Source organism: Dryobates pubescens, chromosome Z, assembly GCF_014839835.1.
Source record: "Dryobates pubescens isolate bDryPub1 chromosome Z, bDryPub1.pri, whole genome shotgun sequence".
NCBI lineage: Eukaryota > Metazoa > Chordata > Aves > Piciformes > Picidae > Dryobates > Dryobates pubescens.
This window is the reverse complement of record NC_071657.1, coordinates 2937884-2956903: the sequence shown is the minus strand read 5'-3', so window position 1 is coordinate 2956903 and position 19020 is coordinate 2937884. Positions and strand designations below refer to the sequence as shown.

The 19020-nt window shown below is 46.3% G+C and overlaps 1 protein-coding gene across 1 annotated transcript in view; it reads right to left on the bottom strand.

Annotated features, from left to right (window-relative positions):
• DGKQ (diacylglycerol kinase theta) overlaps positions 1–19020 on the bottom strand; it is a 154067-nt gene that overhangs the window by 34706 nt on the left and 100341 nt on the right. The window contains exons 11-16 of the mRNA XM_054178888.1: positions 18443–18533; positions 12280–12334; positions 10312–10373; positions 9882–10032; positions 7471–7509; positions 5069–5184 (exon numbers count right to left, since the gene is read on the bottom strand). Coding sequence (XP_054034863.1) covers positions 5069–5184; positions 7471–7509; positions 9882–10032; positions 10312–10373; positions 12280–12334; positions 18443–18533 — 514 coding nt within the window. The remainder of the gene's footprint in view (positions 1–5068; positions 5185–7470; positions 7510–9881; positions 10033–10311; positions 10374–12279; positions 12335–18442; positions 18534–19020) is intronic.

Sequence of the window (19020 nt, the reverse complement as noted above, 5' to 3'; positions counted from 1 at the left end):
ATCTTGAAGGTCTTTTCCAACCCAAACAATTCCCTCACCTGAGTGAAAACAGTGTTCCAGGAGACTCTGGGGTCTTCCACTCTCCCACAAAGAGAGTATTTCCATTTACTTGAGCACTGTGAGGTGAAAAAGTGTTAAATTCTCAAAAGGTGCAGGCTAATAGAACATCAGAAGGGACCAGCACAGCTGATGACACCAACTGCTCCACTACCTAATGAGTACTTAAAGCAAACTGACTCTGCATTAAATCTTTCAGTCATGATAACAAGAGGATGAGTTGCTTCTGGCAGACCTGTCCATGAGAAATTAGAACTGGGCCTCCTCCTCAGAAGCTGTATCAGGCACAGAGTGAGTCTCAGCTTCAGAAAACAAAGTACCAGCAACCTCATAACCACCAACTTACTTCTGTGCTTTTACTGACTTTTAAGAAGGGTTGGTTTGCTTTATTGTTGTTCAGGGTTTGTTTTGATTGGTTGGTTTGGTTTGAGTTTGGTTGATTTGTTTTATTTTGTGTTGGTTGGTTTTGGTTTGTTTGTACGGCTTGGTTGGTTTTGTTTTGGCTTGGTTGGTTTTGTTTTGGCTTGGTTGGTTTTGTTTTGGCTTGGTTGGTTTTGTTTTGGTAGATTGGTTGGTTTTGGTTTGTTTGGTATAGCTTGGTTGGTTTTGGTTTGGCTTGGTTGGTTAGTTTTGGTTTGGCTTGGTTGGTTTTGTTTTGGTAGATTGGTTGGGTTTGGTTTGTTTGGTATAGCTTGGTTGGTTTTGGTTTGGCTTGGTTTTGTTTTGGTAGATTGGTTGGTTTTGGTTTGTTTGGTATAGCTTGGTTGGTTTTGGTTTGGCTTGGTTGGTTTTGGTTTGTTTGGTATGGCTTGGGTGGTTTTAGTTTGGCTTGGTTGGTTTTGTTTTGGTAGATTGGTTGGTTTTGGTTTGTTTGGTATGGCTTGGTTTGGTTTGTTTGGATTAGCTTGGTTAGTTGGCTTTGGTTTGGCCTGGTTGGCTTTGGTTTGGCCTGGTTGGTTGGTTTTGGTTTGTTTGGCTTGGCTTGGTTGGTTGGTTTTGGTTTGTCTGGTTTGGCCTTCTTAGTTTGGTTTGGCTTGGTTGGTTTGGCTTGGTTGGTTGGATTTGGTTTGGTTGGTTTGGCTTCATTGGCTGGGTTTGGTTTGTTTGGTTTGGCTTGGTTGTGGCTTGGTTGGTTGGTTTTGGTTTGTCTGGTTTGCCTTGGTTTGTTTGGTGTGGCTTGGTTGGTTGGTTGTGGCTTGGTTGGTTGGTTTTGGTTTGTCTGGTTTGCCTTGGTTTGGCTTGCTTGGTTGGGTCTGGTTTGTTTGGTTAGGCCTGGCTGGATTTGGTTTTCCTGATTTTTTTGTTGTTTATTTGTTTAATTTTAGCTATAATTTGGCCTCTGTTTTATCACTTCTGAGACTACACATTAGCCCCAGAGGGCTGGAGCAGCTCTCCTGTGAAGTCAGGCTGAGAGAGCTGGGCTTGTTCAGCCTGGAGAAGAGAATCATGGATCCAGGGAGACCTTCTAGCAGCATTCCAGGATTTGAAGGGGGCCTACAAGAAAGCTGGGGAGAGACTGTTTAAAAAGACAGGGACAGGACAAGGAGTAATGGCTTACAACTGGAAAAAGCTAAAGTTAAATCAGGCATTAGAAAGAATTTCTTGACCATGAGGGCAGTGAGGCACTGGACCAAGTAGCCCTGAAAAACTGTGGAGGCTCCATCCCTGAAGGTGTTCAAGACTAGGTTGCATGGGGCCTTGAACAGCCTGGCCTAGTAGAAGGTGCCCCTGCCCATGGCAGCAAGGTTTGGAACTAGATGATCTTTAAGGTCTCTCTTCCAGCCCAAACCATTCTGTGATTTCTTTGTCTTTCACCCACAAGAGGAACATCAAACACAGCACAAATTCAGTATTGTGCTCAGGCTCTGTACAAGCATTTCTTGGCTCTGTATTTGACTGGTCATGGACACAAGGCATAAACAAAGGCTAACAGTATCACAGGACAAAAGGATCATCTAGGTGGAAAAGTACCTCAGGAGGTCATCTAGTCCAACTGCTCCCCAAAGCAGGGTCAACAATCACTCACTAGTTTATCCTGGGTAATTAGTGAATGGCATAAGCCAGGTGGCTGGAGCACACATGAACAACACTCAGAGTATTAGCTCCTGACACATTTCAGCCAGGTGACCAAACACCAACAGTACATGCTGGATTAGAAAGATAATGTATGTGCAGGTGGACATCCCCCCAACCCCTTCTTACATATTAAGAATGTTTAAGCAGCACAGTGTGCCCAGGTGGCCAAGAAGACCAACAGCATCCTGGCCTGGATCAGGAATAGTGTGATCAGCAGGACCAGGAAAGGGATTGTGCCCCTGCACTTGGAACTGGTGAGGCTGCACCTTGAATACTGGGTTGAATTTTAGGTCCCTCACTCCAAGAAGGACATTGAGGTGCTGGAGTGTGTCCAGAGAAGGGTGGTGAAGCTGGGGGAGGGTCTGGAGAACAGGGATGATGAGGAATGCTAAGGGAACTGGGGTTGTTCAGCCTGGAGAAAAGGAGGCTGAGAGGAGGACTTCTGGCTCTCTACAGCTGCCTGAAAGGAGGTATGGAGGCAGGTGGGGATTGGTCTCTTCTCCCTAGTAACAAATCATAGGAAAAGAGGAAATGGCCTCAAGTTGCACCAGGGGAGGTTTAGGTTGGCCTTTAGAAGAAGCTTCATCACTTAAAGGGTTCTCAAACACTGGAGCAGGCTGCCCAGGGAGGTGGCTGAATCCCCTTGCCTGGAGATGCTTAGAAGACACATATCACAGTATCACTAAGGTTGGAAGAGACCTCAAAGATCATTGAGTCCAACCTGTGTAGATGTGGTGCACTGGGACATGGTTTAGCACTGGAACTGGGCAAGTTAGGTGGTGGTTGGACTACATCTTAAAGCTCTTGTCCAACCAAAACAATTCTATGATTCCCTATTAGGAATTCACCCCTAGCCATCTCCTGAACTGTGGTATCTTGTGTTAGATAACAGGTGGCACTGTCCATATTTTCCTGGCATCCAGAAGTTCACTTCAAACATATCTGATGTCAGAAAATCCAGACACATGTCATCATAGGGGAGCATGTTCAGCTTCACACACCATGCACAAAGTCCAGGCTCATAAGGCATTTGCTTCATTTGCTCCTAACTGAGTTAGTCTGGCTAAAGTTAATGCTGGGGGGAAACTTCAACCCACCACATCCTTTGAAAACAAGCATGCAATAGCAGCTCCATCTTCATGCTGCCTTCTCTGCCTGGCAACAAAACCTCTAAACCTAGTTTGGATGAGGGGGGACCTTGGTTTCTAAGGATCTCACAGGACATGATGCCTATGCATGCAGAAGAACAAGGCCATCACTTGTTTTGGAGAGGAGATAGTTTCTAGTCTTGCCAGTTTCACTTAAGCACTGCCTCTACTGTCTGCTCAAGATTAAGATTGCCTTCAGACAACTTTGACAAGCACAGGACTCTCTAAATGGCACAAGCAGGAAGGCAGCCAGGAAATATGGCAGCTGAACTTGAGACTTTCCCATCTAAAGTTGTTTCACAATTCCCACTATTTATGTATACACACAGAGAGAATTCTAAGGAGTCAAAGTAAGTCACTCACTTCACTGGCCACAGAAACTGCAAGATATGTGACAGCACAGCAGGAAGCAACCAAAGCTGCACACTCTTTTGGACAGAACCTATCCCCATCCTGGTTCCAAATCACTTTGGCTCAGTGAGCCACTTCCCTCTTTCCATGCTGTATCTGCTCTGTTAACCTGAAATCTATTGCTAAGCCAACTGGTTCATAGAAAAGTGATTTGTAACCACACACACACAAAAATCATAAATCAACCAACGAATTTGTGAGAGGACTCTTGCACTGTGTCCTCTGAAATCCACAGTGCAGCATTTCAGGTCCCTGTGTCACAGGACAAGAGGAAATAGAGATACTGTGAATGAGATTACCTTGTGCTTACCAAGGAAACACATTTAGACCCTAAAACAAAGCTGCTGCAAACCTTTTGACATGCCACCTAAAACTAAAACCAAAACCCCACCTAACTTTTTGATCATTGAAAGACATAAAAAGGAAAAGAATAAATTTGCCTTTCTCCCCTTTACAGCTGTGCAATCTTGCAGTTGTATTGCAAATCCTGACAACTCAACAGGACAGTTGACTTCACTCCCAGGAGCAGATCACACACATGAAGTACAGGCTCTCAAGTATTTCTCTTTTTCACCACACTCCTTACAGGAACTCACTGTGTGACTCCTTTGAACCCCAGAATCACACAATGTTAGGGGTTGGAAGGGACCTCCAGAGATCATCCAGTCCAATCCCCCTGCCACAGCAAGATCACCTAGGACAGGTCACACAGGAACACGTCCAGGGGGGTTTTGAAAGCCTCCAGAGAAGCCTCCACAACCTCTCTGGGCAGCCTGTTCCAGTGCTCCAGCACCTTCACACCGAAGAATTGTCTCCCTGTGTTGAGGTTGAACCTTCTGTGTTCCATCTTGTATCCACTGTTCCTTGTCCTATCACTGGGCACCACCAAACAGAGCCTGGCACCTTCATCCTGTTATCCACCCCTCAGGTATATTATAGACACACCAAAGAAGTGTCTCCCTGCATTGAGGTTGAACCTTCTGTGTTCCATCTTGTACCCACTGTTCCTTGTCCTGTCACTGGGCACCTTCATCCTGTTACCCACCCCTCAGGTATTTGTAGACAATGATAAGATCCCCTCTCAGCCTTCTCTTCTCTGGACTCAACAGCCCCAGACCTCTCAGTTTTTCTTCACAGCAGAGATATTCCAAGTCTCCCAACTGTCCTTGTAGCTCTCGACTGGACTCCCTCCAGCAGACTGGGGCGTCCAAACCTGTACATAGTGTTCTAGCTGTGTTCTCAGCAGGGCAGGGTAGAGGGGGGAGGAGAACCTCCTGAACACATTTTTTTTCATTTACTCCCAGCAGGAAAAGTCTTAAGGTGGCTGCACTTCTCTTTCAAAGACACATTTTAAATTCAAACCCATTATCTCTTACCACGACTTCGGGAATCACCACGGCGTTCAGAGGCTTGTCATTGACAGTGGTATCTTTAACTAGCATATATATTCTTTCAGCTTCAGAAAAGCATGAAATGTCGAGTACCACAGCACCTGTGAAGAGGCAGGAGAACTGTGTTTCATATTTTCTATCAGCAGTAGGAAACCAGAATCATCACATCACAGCCAAAAGGTTCGCTCGGTTTGCTCGGGACATTGTTCAGTACAAGCCGCTCTGCAAGGCCTGTGGGTGCTGTTTATCAGTGATTTGGGCTGCTCTGCTTTTTCAGGCCTGCCTTCAAACCCAGCAAGACACCCCAGATTTTTGTTAAAGCAGGGGAGTTTCAGGACCAGGAGGACCTGCAGCACAGAACTGATGCATGTTTAGATAAGTATGGTCTGCTTCCACGCACTTCATCCCAACTAACAGGCTTCTCTCATCATGTAAAAGTGACAAAGGTACCAGGCTTTGTGTCTCATCATTGAAAATCCAGCAGTGCCACTCTTTGACAGTATCTCACTTAGAATTACTACAGTTATCATCAATTAAAAACACTCAGAAAATGAAAAAAAAAACACCCCACCCTAAAAACCAAACAAAAAATCCAACCCAACCCAACCAACCAATCAAAACAAAAAAAACCACCCCAAACCAAACCTAACAAAGGAAAAAACCCAAACAAAACCCAAACAAACAAAAAAAAACCCACAAAAAGAACAATAAAAATCTCATCCAAGCAGAAACAGCTAAAAACCTCATGCAGGTCAGAGTGGTTACATGAAGCTGTGACAAGAGGGTCACAAGAACACCTCTGCTCTCCACTGACAAATGGAGACACATCCGGAAGCTTCATGGCTTTAAAATTGAGTTGGGGGTGTGGGGTGTGTTTGTTTTGTTATGAATTATGAAAGTAAAAGCAAGTATTTGATTGAGAATCAACTTCAGGTCTTTATGCCAGCTTTGGTCCTGTATGGGGAAGCTGAGGGAGAAGGGAAGGCACAAAAGGGAAAACAACAGAAGTTAGTTAAACCAAGTTAAAGTAAGGTACTTAGTGAGGAGGAAAACAGGGCAGGACAAGGTGACAGTGTGTGATGGACAGAATGTGAGAAGTGAGCTGTTTACAATCAAAAGTTAGAGTCAAGAAGTTATCAGAAACACAAAAATACTCAGTGAAAAAAAACCCCACAATACAAAGACAAACAAAAGTCTCATCTGGGCAGAAACATCTACAAACCCCATGCAGGGGAGGGTGTTTAAATGAGGCTGTGACAGAAGAAGAGGGTCACAAAACCAGCTGTTCTCCACTGTGAGTATGAAAAGGAGAAGGCAGATCTGAAAGCTTGATGGCTTTGCAGTGGAGACAGCAAGCACACAAAGGAAACGTGCATCCGTCTTCAAAACCACACACTAGGGAAAGATTCACCGGGTGGTCATGAGAAAGTCAAGCCTACCAAAGGACATGAAAGATCTCTAGGGTATGGATTCCTACAGCTACAAAAGATAAATTCCACACTTCTGAGTTTTACCAAACACAGATCTCCACCTGACCACTGCACTCAGCTGCACAGGGTCACTGCTGCCCCAGCTCTCAGAAGCCTCACTGCTTCTTTGACCTTGCTAAAAACAACACTAATTCAGCAAAAGCAAAGCAGCAGCTCCAAGGGCGAATCTGCAGAGACGAGATGAGATGAGGGCACTGATTTCCTCACAGCCACTGAATCCCCACTTAGCACTCTGCTCAGGAAACAATGACTGTGAAACAACCCCATCAAGTTCAAAAGCAGGACCAGATTTAGTCGTTTGAGAAGTCAAAATAAAGACACTTGAAACGTTTTTTAGCAGCTCAGAGGTGTCAGACTATTCAGTTGAACTGCACCTTCAAAACTCATTTTTTATGATGGAATAATACCACTTGCTGGTAGGTGAGGCATGAAACCATGCTTTTAGTTATTTTTTTTACTAAGGTAACAGCAATCCATTCCTTACAGGGAGCAAAAAACTGGAAGTGGGTAGATTCAGATTGGATGTTAGGAAGAAATTCTTCTCCATGAGGGTGGTGAGACACTGGCACAGGTTGCCCAGGGAGGTGGTGGAAGCCTCATCCCTGGAGGTTTTGAAGGCCAGGCTGGAGGTGGCTGTGAGCAACCTGCTGTAGTGTGAGGTGTCCCTGCCCACGGCAGGGGGGTTGGAACTGGCTGATCCTTGGGGTGCCTTCCAACCCTGACAATTCCAGGATTCTATGTTTCATAGATGCATGATGTTACATTTGATCTGAAAGGCATTTTGCACGAGCAACAGGACTAACACACTCTGAGCTCACAGCCCTCTAGTATCATCAGGCTGCAGCTTTGAAAACAGACAATTGTTAGCAAGAGACTGAGGAGAATCTTCGTGCTTACCTTGTGCTTGATAAACATGACTCACAGATACTACGTTTGCTGCAAAGGGTAAAAAACATAAACACATAAAACCTTGGGTACATTTAGAGTAAATATTTAAAATATTTTTTAAAAGTTACATAAATACAATATAAATAAATACCAAAAAGTTATACAAATATAAGGAGAACCTCCAGCTAACACTTTCCCTCTCCTAAGTTTACTTTGCAAGCTAGAAAAGCCAAACTGATTTTCAACAAAGGTGACTACGAATTCTTGCTGGCATTTAAAGTTTGGTCCCTCTTGAAGTTCCAATGAAAGACTAGAGGGGGGTGGGGAGGGAAATGAAGCTTCCTTTCCTGAAACTAAAAGCATGATGCATTCCTGACAGTATTTATAGGACCTGCTGGTTGAAAGAATACTTTGACAAAAGATTAATGACACTCCTCTGAAAGAAGGAAAATAAATCCTGCTCACTGAGTGCTGGTCTGTGTCTTTGTGCACACACTGCTCATACCTTCCCCCTGACCAGGCACAGAGCTCATGGACAACATGAAATATGTCAGAGGTTAATAAAAGCCAGGAACATTCAGGCTGTGGGAATTAAACTGCACTGCCATAATCTGAGTGCTGTAAGGAACTCAGTGCTTCACTTCTAAATTAGAATGGAATGGAATGGAATGGAATGGAATGGAATAGAATAGAATAGAATGGAATGGAATGGAATGGAACGGAATAGAATAGAATAGAATGGAATGGAATGGAACGGAACGGAACGGAATGGAACAGAATAGAATAGAATAGAATAGAATAGAATAGAATAGAATAGAATAGAATAGAATAGAATAGACCAGACCAGGTTGGAAAAGACCTTTGAGATCATCAAGTCCAACCTATCACCCAACACCATCTAATCAACTAAACCATGGCACCAAGTGCCTCATCCAGTCTCCTCTTAAACACCTCCAGGGATGGTGACTCCACCACCTCCCTGGGCAGCACATTCCAATGGCCAATCTCTCTTTCTGGGAAGAACTTCTTCCTAACATCCAGCCTCAACCTCCTCTGGTGCAGCCTGAGACTGTGTCCTCTTGTTCTGGTGCTGGTTGTCTGGGAGAAGAGACCAACCCCCACCTGGCTACAACCTCCCTTCAGGGAGCTGTAGAGAGAAAGAAGGTCTCCCCTGAGCCTCCCCTTCTCCAGGCTAAGCAACCCCAGCTCCCTCAGCCTTTCCACACAGGGCTGTGCTCCAGACCTCTCCCCAGCTTTGTTGCCCTTCTCTGGACACCTTCCAGCATCTCAACATCTTTCCTAGACTGAGGGGCCCAGAACTGGACACAGTGTGATGATTTCTCACTAAACACTAAGTTCAAGAAGGTTGTGCTGCCTTTCAGCAAGACTGAGACAGGCTGGAGAGCTGGTCAGAGAGGAACTTAATGAAATTCAACAAGGGCAAGGGGAGAGTCTTGCACCTGGGAAAGAACAACCCCATGAATCAGTTGGGCCTGTTGGAGATCAGGGAAGGGGAAAGGGACCTGGGGCTTCTGGTGGATGGGAGGTTTACCATGAGCCAGCAAGTGCTCTTGTGGCCAAGAAGGCCAATGCCATTCTGAGAAGGGCTGTGGTTAGTAGGTAGAGAGGGGTTCTTCTTCCCCTTTGCTCTGCCCTGGTGAGGCCACATCTGGAATATAGTGTCCAGTTCTGGGTCCCTCAGTTCAAGAAAGACCCCAGGGAACTGCCTGAGAGAGTCCAGTGCAGAGACACAAAAATCATCAGGGGAGTGGAACATCGTCCTCATGAAGGGAGCCTGAAGGAGCTAAGGCCTCTGTAGCTTGGAGAAGAGGAGACTGAGAGGTGACCTCATTCATGTTTATAAAGATGTAAAGAGTGAGTGCCCAGAGGATGGAGCCAGGCTCTGCTCAGTGATGCCCAGTGACAGTACAAGGGGTGATGGTGGAAGTTGAGGCATTGGAAGTTCCATGGATACATAAGGATAATTTTTTTCCCTGGAAGGGTGATTGAACACTGGAACAGGCTGCCCAGGGTGGGTGTGGAGTCTCCCTTTCTGAAGACATTCAAAACCTGCTTGGATGTGCTCCTGTGTGATCTGCTCTGGGTGATCCTGCTCTGGCAGGGGGGTTGGACTGGATGATCTTTCGAGGTCCCTTGCAGCCCCTAACATTCTGTGATTCTGCAGTGTAGTAATAATCCTGTGAAAAAGGAGCTGTCACATCTCTTTTGCAACCATGAACATGCTAAAATGAATAAAAGAGCCCCCTGTGAGGGTACAGGGCAGACTGGTTCTTCAAATGATGTCAGAAAGCATTAAAGAAGGAAAAAAAACCCCAAACATAAATTACAAGGAGCAACAGATGCTAATACATTTCATCCTGTACAAGTGAATAAACCTCAAAATGCCCCTATTTACTTACTTTTAATAGCTAGTTCATCCTTGAGGATGTTTGTGTATTCTTCAAGGGAAAGCTGAGGTGGAAGGCCACCCACAAACAGACTGACTCGCACAACGGATTTGCTGTTCTCCACAATGTAAAACCTTGTTTGGTTCATCTGACGTATCGAAGTCTACCAAAACAAAGGAGGACAAATGGCACTTGGCAGAAAGACACCAGTAAAACAAAATCCCCAAATGGCTCTGAGATCAGCAGTTGAGTCCTCTACAGCTAGAGGAAAACACTTACCACAGACAGAAGCAAACCTCAGTCCCAGCACTTGGCTTCTCTACAGATGAGCTAGCTGGGGCAGTAGTTGGTTACTTAAGTTTCTTGTAAGGAAGGGGACTCCCTACTTGCTATTGAAAAAAATAAATACCATGTTTGGCTTTCCCCCCCTCCCCATATTTACCTTTCTGATGTCCTTGAGTCTGTTAAGAATCAGTTCCTGGCTGTCCAACACCATGCGCTGAACTGGAGAGAGCAAGGACATGAATGATGTTTGAAAACTCTGCTGGGCTTAATGACTAGCTCAACACAAATAATGCCACAGTTGGGTTTTTTTAAGGGGAAAAAGGGGAAATTCACAACTCTGAATACAACTAGCATTAACATAAAAGATGACACAGACTTGAACTGGGCTGGACTGGATGACCTTCGGAGGTCCCTTCCAGCCCGGATCATTCTGTGATTCTTCAACAGAAAATCCACACAGGTGCTCTGAACTGTCTGATTTGGTTCCTAGCTCTTAAACACAACCCTACTTGCAAAACAAAACCCCAAACCAAACCAACCAACCAACCAAACCCACCAAAAAATACCCAACACCAAAACCCCCTTAAAAACAACCAAACAGAAAAAGGCAGAAACAGCTCAAAGCCACTCAAGACAGGCAGCGCTTTGGTAACAAGCCAAGTGTATGACAGGAGACTCTGGAACTACATCCCCTGACAACTACAGTAATAGTCAGCTTCTGAATGTCATTCAAACATTAAGCAGCATGTAACAATTTCCAGCTAAAGGGAGGTTGTAATTGATGCTTTAAAGCAGAGCACCAGAAACCAACCCAGGTAAGATGTTCATCAGGCTATAATTCACTGATCACAAAGCAAGTAAAGCACCATGAAACACAAAGATATTGACCCAGGAGTGGCCAGAGTGCTTTAGTGGTTTCATCATAGAATGGTCCAGGTTGGAAGTAACCTCTGAAGGTCATCCAGTCCAACTCCCTCTGTAGTCAGCAGGGGCATCCACAACCAGATCAGGTTGCCCAGAGCATTGTTGAACCCCACCTTGAGCATCTCTAGGGCAGAGCCTCAAGCACCTCCCTGGGAAACCTGCTCCAGAGTTCCACCACCCTCACTGTGCAGCCTTATAAATGATGAAGAATAAAGGGATGTGAGCTCAGAAGGCACCAGCTCAGCCCCTGCTAGGAGTGTGTGTTTATGGATTTCATAATGCATACACATACTCCTTCAACTTGAATTTGCTCTTTGTTGGGGGCAGTGTCAGGGAGGAGAAGGAGAGAATGAAGGGAATATTGTGTCCAGTTCTGGGCCCCTCAGTTCAAGAAGGACCTCAGGAAGCTGCTGGAAAGAGTCAAGCACAAAGATGATGGGCTGGAATATCTCCCTTGTGAAGAAAGGCTGAGGGAGCTGGGGCTCTCTAGCTTAGAGAAGAGGAGCCTGAGGGATGACCTTATTCATATCTATGCATCAGGAGGACAGAGCCAAACTCTGCTCACTGATGTCCAATGACAGGACAAGGGACAATGGGTGTTAAGCTAGAGCAGAGGAGGTTCCATGTGAACATAATGAGAAACTTTTTCACTGGGAGGGTGACTGCACAATGGAACAGGCTGCCCAGGGGCTCCCTCTCTGCAGATAGTCATAACCCACCTGGGTACTTTCCTGTCTGACCTGATCTAGGTGATCTTGCTCTGGCAGGGGGGTTGGACTGGATGGTCTTTTGAGGTCACTTCCAACCCCTAAGATTCTGTGAAAGCAGCCAGCTGGACTTTACAATTAATCTTTCTAAACGACTGCCATTAAGAAAATTGTGCCAGTTAAAGTCAGCTGCCCAAAACAGAGCTCTTGACAAAGTGCAATACCCACCAGAAACCACCAATAAACCTTTATGGGATGATGAAGGAACAGAAGGGAACCAGATTCCCACTGAAGACTGAAAAGAACCACCATCATGTTGATTAAGTGTTTCAACACAGTGGTGAAGCTTTCAACACAACGGTGAAGGCATTTACTGTAAAAACAAATTTAACTCTGACTGTGTTAAAAGGGAAAAAAAAAAACCCAAAACCCAACAAAAATAAAGCTGGAAGATCAGTTACAGATGTTCCTTTGGCCAGTGCTCCTTCACTTACCTTGCTTACTGCCCATCAGCACTTCCACCAGCTTGAAATTCTGAAGGCACTCCGTCTGCCAAAAGATGAAACATCTAAGTCCCTGAATGAAACCTCATGTTGCCAGATGTTTATGTTACACACTGCACACACAGAGCATGGAAAAGTAAACAGTTTTAAATCAACCATGATGCTCTTCCCCTAACCCACTTCCCCCTGAGCCAGGCATCATCTCCTTTTCTCACACTCAAGTCTCCCACACATGGTGTCGGGATCCTGTGCCCTCAACTACATCAGCATCCTCACAGCCCCACAGTGAAGGGACTCTGGTAAGGCAGGGTCATCTCTAGCCCTCTTCAGTGACCAGTAGCTCAACTAGGGTGCTTCCAGGGTGTCCTTCCAGAGGTAGCATGCAGGATTGGGAATGAACCTGCTCTTTGAGAAGAAGGCTCAGAAAGCAGGCTTGGTAAAAGCCCCATCTTCTGGAGGACTCCAATGTCACTGATGGAACAAAACCCTCTTCACTTGTGCCAGTCCCTTCTCCAAACTATGCTGCCAGGGACTACCCAAGTCCCTCATAGCTGGATGACAAAAGCTGGCACAACCAAGAGTTGAACCATTTACTAGGATTAACCCAATCTTGAACCATTTACTAAGATGAATCCAATCTTGAACCATTTACTAAGATGAATCCAGTCTTGAACCATTTACTAAGATGAATCCAATCTTGAACCATTTACTAAGATGAATCCAGTCTTGAACCATTTACTAAGATGAATCCAATCTTGAACCATTTACTAAGATGAATCCAATCTTGAACCATTTACTAAGATGAATCCAATCCTCCTTGGACTGAGGAAGTCTCTTTAATTCTTGGCCTTGAGACTCAGAGAACAGATGAACTTGCTTTCCACGTCATGAACAAGGGAGCTAAAAGCCTCCACTGTCCACATTTGCTTTGCCTGAAAGTTGTTGAGAGTAACTTGGAAAGGGTCTGCAGCACGCACACACAAACTCTGGATATTAAAGGGCTTCCTCTATGCTCATCTCCATACAGCAGAAAAAGGAGAAAATGCTTTCAAAAAGGTCCTATCAGTATCAGAGAAATTCCAATTAATCCAAGGAATTAACACTCTTACAACAAAATGAGCTTCCCAGGTACAGAGATGTGAAGACCTCTCCCATAACAGCACCCAACTACCCTGTTTGACAGCTTTTATTTTCAGGTGAGACAAGACTTCAGACAAGATGTTCCAAGCTATGTTAAAAGGTCCAACAGCATTTGAGGAGAAGGACTGAAATCAAATCCTAGAATGCATCTTTTGATGCAGCCCAGAAAGCAAATCACATCCTGGGCTGCCTCAAAAGCAGTGTTGCCAGCAGATCCAGAGAGGTGATGCCTCCACTTTGCTCTGGTGAGACCTCACCTGGACTGCTGTGTACAGGCCTGGAGCCTTCAACACAAGGAAGACATGGACCTGATGGAGAGGGGCCAGAGGAGAGCCACAAAAATGTTCAGGGGATTGGAGCAGCTCTGCTATGAGGACAGGCTGAGGGAGCTGGGGGTGTTCAGCCTGGACAAGAGGAGGCTCTGGGGAGACCTAATAGCATCCTTCCAGTACCTGAAGGGGGCTAAAAGAAGGCTGCAGAGAGACTGTTTGCAAAGGGCTGCAGTGACAGGACAAGGGGCAATGGCTTCAGACTAGAGAAGAGTATATTTAGATTGGGTATCAGGACGTTCTTCACTATGAGGGTGGTGGAACGCTGGAACAGGTTGCCCAGGGAGATGGTTGAGGCCCCATCCTTGGAGATACTCAAGGTGAAGTTTGACAAGGCCCTGGGCAGCCTGATCTAGTTGGGGATGTCCCTGCTGACTGCAGGGAGGTTGGACTGGATGATCTTTGGAGGTCCCTACCAGCCTGGAGCATTCTATGATTCTAACTATCCTACAGTGCAAAATGAGCTGCATGCAGAGTGCACACCCAGACAGGAGATCTACAGTGATCCCCTCATCAGCCATGTGCATGCTTCCATGAAAGGTGGTGGTGGCCCCCACTCTGTGGAGCACTGGAAGCATGAATGAAATGGGCATGCTATAGAGTCATGTCCTTACTGATGGAGACCTCCAGAGCTTGGCACACTTGCAAATTCTACTAATATGTTTCCTAGAAGTAGTGCTGGTTTGGCAGCAAGCACAAGAAGTAGCCAAGGGCAGGCTCCTATGCTTTGGCCACAATCACCCCATGCAGTGCTGCAGACTGGGGGATGAGTGGCTGAAGAGCAGCCTGGCAGAGAGGGACCTGGCAGTGCTGGGTGACAGCTGCTGAACATGAGCCAGCAATGTGCCCAGGGGGCATGGAAGGCCAATGGCATCTTGGCCTGGATCAGGAACAGTGTGGTCAGCAGGACTAGGGATGGAATTCTGCCCTGTACTGGGCACTGGTGAGGCCTCACCTCAAGCACTGTGTGCAGCTCTGGGCCCTCACTTCAGGAAAGATCTTGAGGAGCTGGAGTGGGTCCAGAGGAGACCAACCAGACTGCTGAGGGGGCTGGAGGAAAAGTCTGGTGAGGAGAGGCTCAGGGAGCTGGGGATGTTCAGCCTGGAGGAGACTCAGGGGGGACCTTATCACACTCCACAGCAACCAAAAGGGAAGTTGTAGTCAGGTGGGGGTCAGGATCTTCTCCCAGGCAACTTGTGACAAGATGAGAGGGCATGGCCTGATGCTGTGTCAGGGGAGGTTTAGGCTGGATGTTAGGAAGCACTTCCTCAGGAAAAGGGGAATCAGATATTGGAGTGGACTGCCCAGGGAGGTGGTGGGCTTGCCATCCCTGGAGGTGTTTAAGGCAAGACTGGATGTGGCACTTAGTGGCATGGTCTGGTCAATGGGCTGGTTAGGTCATAGGCTGGGACTTGATGATCTGAGAGGTTGATTCCAGCCTCAATAATTCTGTGATTCTGATAAGAAAGACAAGCAGACTGAAAAGAGATCATCTTCCAAGGGAATTACCTCCATCTGGTTATTAGGAAGAAATTCTTGACAGTGAGGGTGGTGAGACACTGGAACAGGTTGCCTAGTGAGGTTGCCTTGTGGATGCCCTCTCTCTGGAGGTGTTCAAGGCCAGGCTGGACGAGGCCTTGAGCATTGTGATCTAGTGGAAGGTGTCCTTGCCCATGGCAGTGGGTTGGAACTATAGGATCTTTAAGGTCCCTTCCAACCCAAACCATTCCATGCATGTACCACAAGGTTACAAAATGGATCCAATAATCCCCAGTGTGGCAGGAAGGAATGCAGACAGTACATAACACTTTGTCTGTAACAGATAAAGAAAATGGGGGGGTTAAGTATGTTAATGGGAGAATCAGAGAGATCATTGGTCTGTTGCTGGATGAGACTGGCCACCTCCACAGACATGGAAAAGATGAAGCGGAGACAGTTAATGCTTTCTTCAGCTCTGTCTTCAACACTGATGATGGGCCTTGGGAACCTTGGAGCCCTGTGCTGGAAGATCATGACTGGGGGGATGATAAACTCACAGCTGACCTTAAACTTGCCCGAGATTTGCTGCTGCTGCTGGATATGCATTAATCTGAGGGACCTGATGGGATTCCTCTCAGGGTACTGAAAGAGCCGAAATCATTGTGAGACCTCTGTCCACCAGGAGCAGGGAAGTCATTGTGCCCTGTACTCAGCACTGGTTAGGCCACACCTTGAGTCCTGTGTCCAGTTCTGGACCCCTCAGTTTAGGAAAGATGCTGAGATGCTGGAAGGTGTCCAGAGAAGGGCAACAAAGCTGGGGAGGGGTTTGGAGCACAGCCCTGTGAGGAGAGGCTGAGGGAGCTGGGGTTGCTTAGCCTGGAGAAGAGGAGGCTCAGGGGAGACCTCATTGCTATCTACAACTGCCTGAAGGGAGGTTGTAGCCAGGTGGGGGTTGGTCTCTTCTCCCAGACAACCAACACCAGAACAAGAGGACACAGTCTCAAGCTGTGCCAGGGGAGGTTTAGGCTGGATGTTAGGAAGAAGTTCTTCATAGAAGGAGAGCTTGGCCATTGGAATGTGCTGCCCAGGGAGGTGGTGGAGTCACCATCCCTGGAGCTGTTTAGGAAGAGACTGGATGAGGCACTTGGTGCCATGGTTTAGCTGATTTGATGGTGTTGGGTGATAGGTTGGACTTGATGATCTCAAAGGTCTCTTCCAACCTGGTTAATTCTATTCTATTCTATTCTATTCTATTCTATCCTATCCTATCCTATCCTATCCTATCCTATCCTATCCTATCCTATCCTATCCTATCCTATCCTATCCTATCCTATTTCACTTTTAGAGTCCAGAGAGGTCCCAGCTGACTACAAGCTGACAAATATTCAGTTTTCAAGAAGACTAAGAAGGGAGAGCTCTCAGTCTCACTTCAGTGCCTGGTGGTTATGAAGGTTATTCTGGGAGTTATTGAAGAACACTTGAGAGACAATGCAGTCATTTGTTATAGCCAGCATGACTTCAGGAGGGGAAAGTCCTGCTCAACCAACTTGATTTCTCTTTATGACAAGGTAATCCATCTCACTGACCAAGGAAAGCCAGTGGATGTGGTGGTTTTAGATTTCATCAAAGCTTTTGATGCTGCCTCTTGTAGTATTCCTCTGGACAAAAACCACTCAGCACACAGCTAGACAAATCCATAGTATGTTGGGTGAGCCACTGGATGATGGTTTGAGCTCACAGGGTTACATCACACCGACAGCCAGTTATCAGTGAGGTCCCCAGGACTTGATTTCAGGGGCAGTGGTCTTTTAGTGTTTCTATAAAAAGCATGTGGAATGAAATGTACATTGAGTTTGCTGGTGATACTAACCCAGAAGGAGCTGCAGACTCCCTCCAGGGTGTCCTTGCAGAGGGATCTGGATCGACCAGAGAGCTGGGCAATCACCAACTGGATGCAACACCTGGAGCAATCCTCATTATACATACCAAGTGGGGGACAAGAGGCTGGAGAGCAGCCCTGTGGAGTGAGATCTGGGGGGTTTGAGTTGATGGCAAGTTGAATATGAGTCATCAGTGTGCCCTCGTAGTCAAAAGTGCCAGCTGGGCTCCAGGTCTGGGCTCCATCAAGCTCAGCATAGCTGGGCTGCTGGAGGGAGGTGATTATCCCACTCTGCACTGCACTAGGGAGGTCCCACCTTGAGACCTGTGTGCGGTTTTGGAGTGCCTCAATGTAAGGACATCAAACTGTAAGTGCTGCCAGAGGAGCAGCACCAGGCCAGTGAAAGGCCTCAAAGAGGCCTCACCTAGGAGGAGTGCCTGAGGTTAATTGGTTTGTTCAGCTTGGAGAAGGGATGGTTGAGAGGTGACCTCATCATAGCCTATAGCTTCCTCAAGGTGTGCAGTGGAGGGATTAGGAAAATGATGTAGTCCTGAATGTTTTTGCCACTGAAGAAGGCTAGAGACCTACAACAAAGATATTGGTGGAATTCACTCTTAAAAGCCTGCAGAGCAATAATAAACGACGAATCAGATTGCAATCAGAAGCTGCAATCCCTGCCACAACACAAAAAAATCAGAACATCAGAAAAATGTTCTTCAGAGGGTGGCTGGTCCCTGGAAGAGGGTCCCCAGGCAAGTGGTCACAGCACCAAGCCTGTCAAGAGTCCACAGAGTGCCTGAACAAAGTCAAATGCTTTAGTTTTAGATAGTTCTGCAAGGACCAGGGAGTTTGACTCAATGAGCTTTATGGGTCCCTTCCAACTTGTGGTACTTTTATGATTCCCATGATTTCCTTTGCAGAGCACCACAAAGAAGCAGGAATCAAGCAGTGACTGCCAGTTTCCCAACAAGGTGAGAATAGAATGCTAATAGAAGTGCATTTTAAATACCACAAGACAGGAGCAACCAGAAGAAGCACCCATACTCCATGCCAAGAATCACTGTGCTCATACAAGTCAACCTGACCTGACCCAGAAAGACTAATGGTAGCTTCCAGCACAGAGCAACCAGGCCTACCATACAGACTGCAGGAAGTTTTGAGCACCATACCAGCCACAACAGATCATCTACCAAACACAAACAGCATTCAATGCACATTCACTGCAGATGGACCACTGACTTACTTATTTCTAAGGACAAAAAGCATACCCACCCCACTTCAGGGTCACTCAGGCTGTACCTGGACACACTGATGATCTGTCATTTACCTGCCTTCCAAGCAAGGGAAGCACTTCTTTGATCACAGTCTGTGTGGTGCTGTCCTTATTCACTCGTAGAGAGACATAGGCCATGCCTACTCTAAAGAGAAAAGAAACACTTCTTTTAGGACAACTACTTGATCTGCCCTGTGTGTACCTTTTTCACCTAAGCAGAAATTTTCACAGGCAGACATTTGTGTCAGCTGAAGAAAGTTGTTCACTGAGGCTCATGGCAGATACAGCATTGACCCCCACAAATGAGCAAAGACTCTCCTCTCGGGGAGCTGCTCGTGAGGGCTGTAGCACAGCCCACAGATTTCTTCCCCTGCACAGAACTGCCTCCAAGTCTCCCATAAAATTTGGCAATGCAGTTGAAACAGTAAAATGAACAAAAGTTTAAAGCTTTATCCCATTGCCCTCAAGAAATTAATAGCACACCAGTCAGCCTTGTTTCCACTGCTAAATATGCTTAAAATGTGTATTGATTGTCCCAGTGGTTAATGGAACAGATGATTATCTTTTATTATTTCCTCCTGTTCACACATCAGAAGCTACTTAATACTCCTTCCAAAAAGCCATCAAGCTTT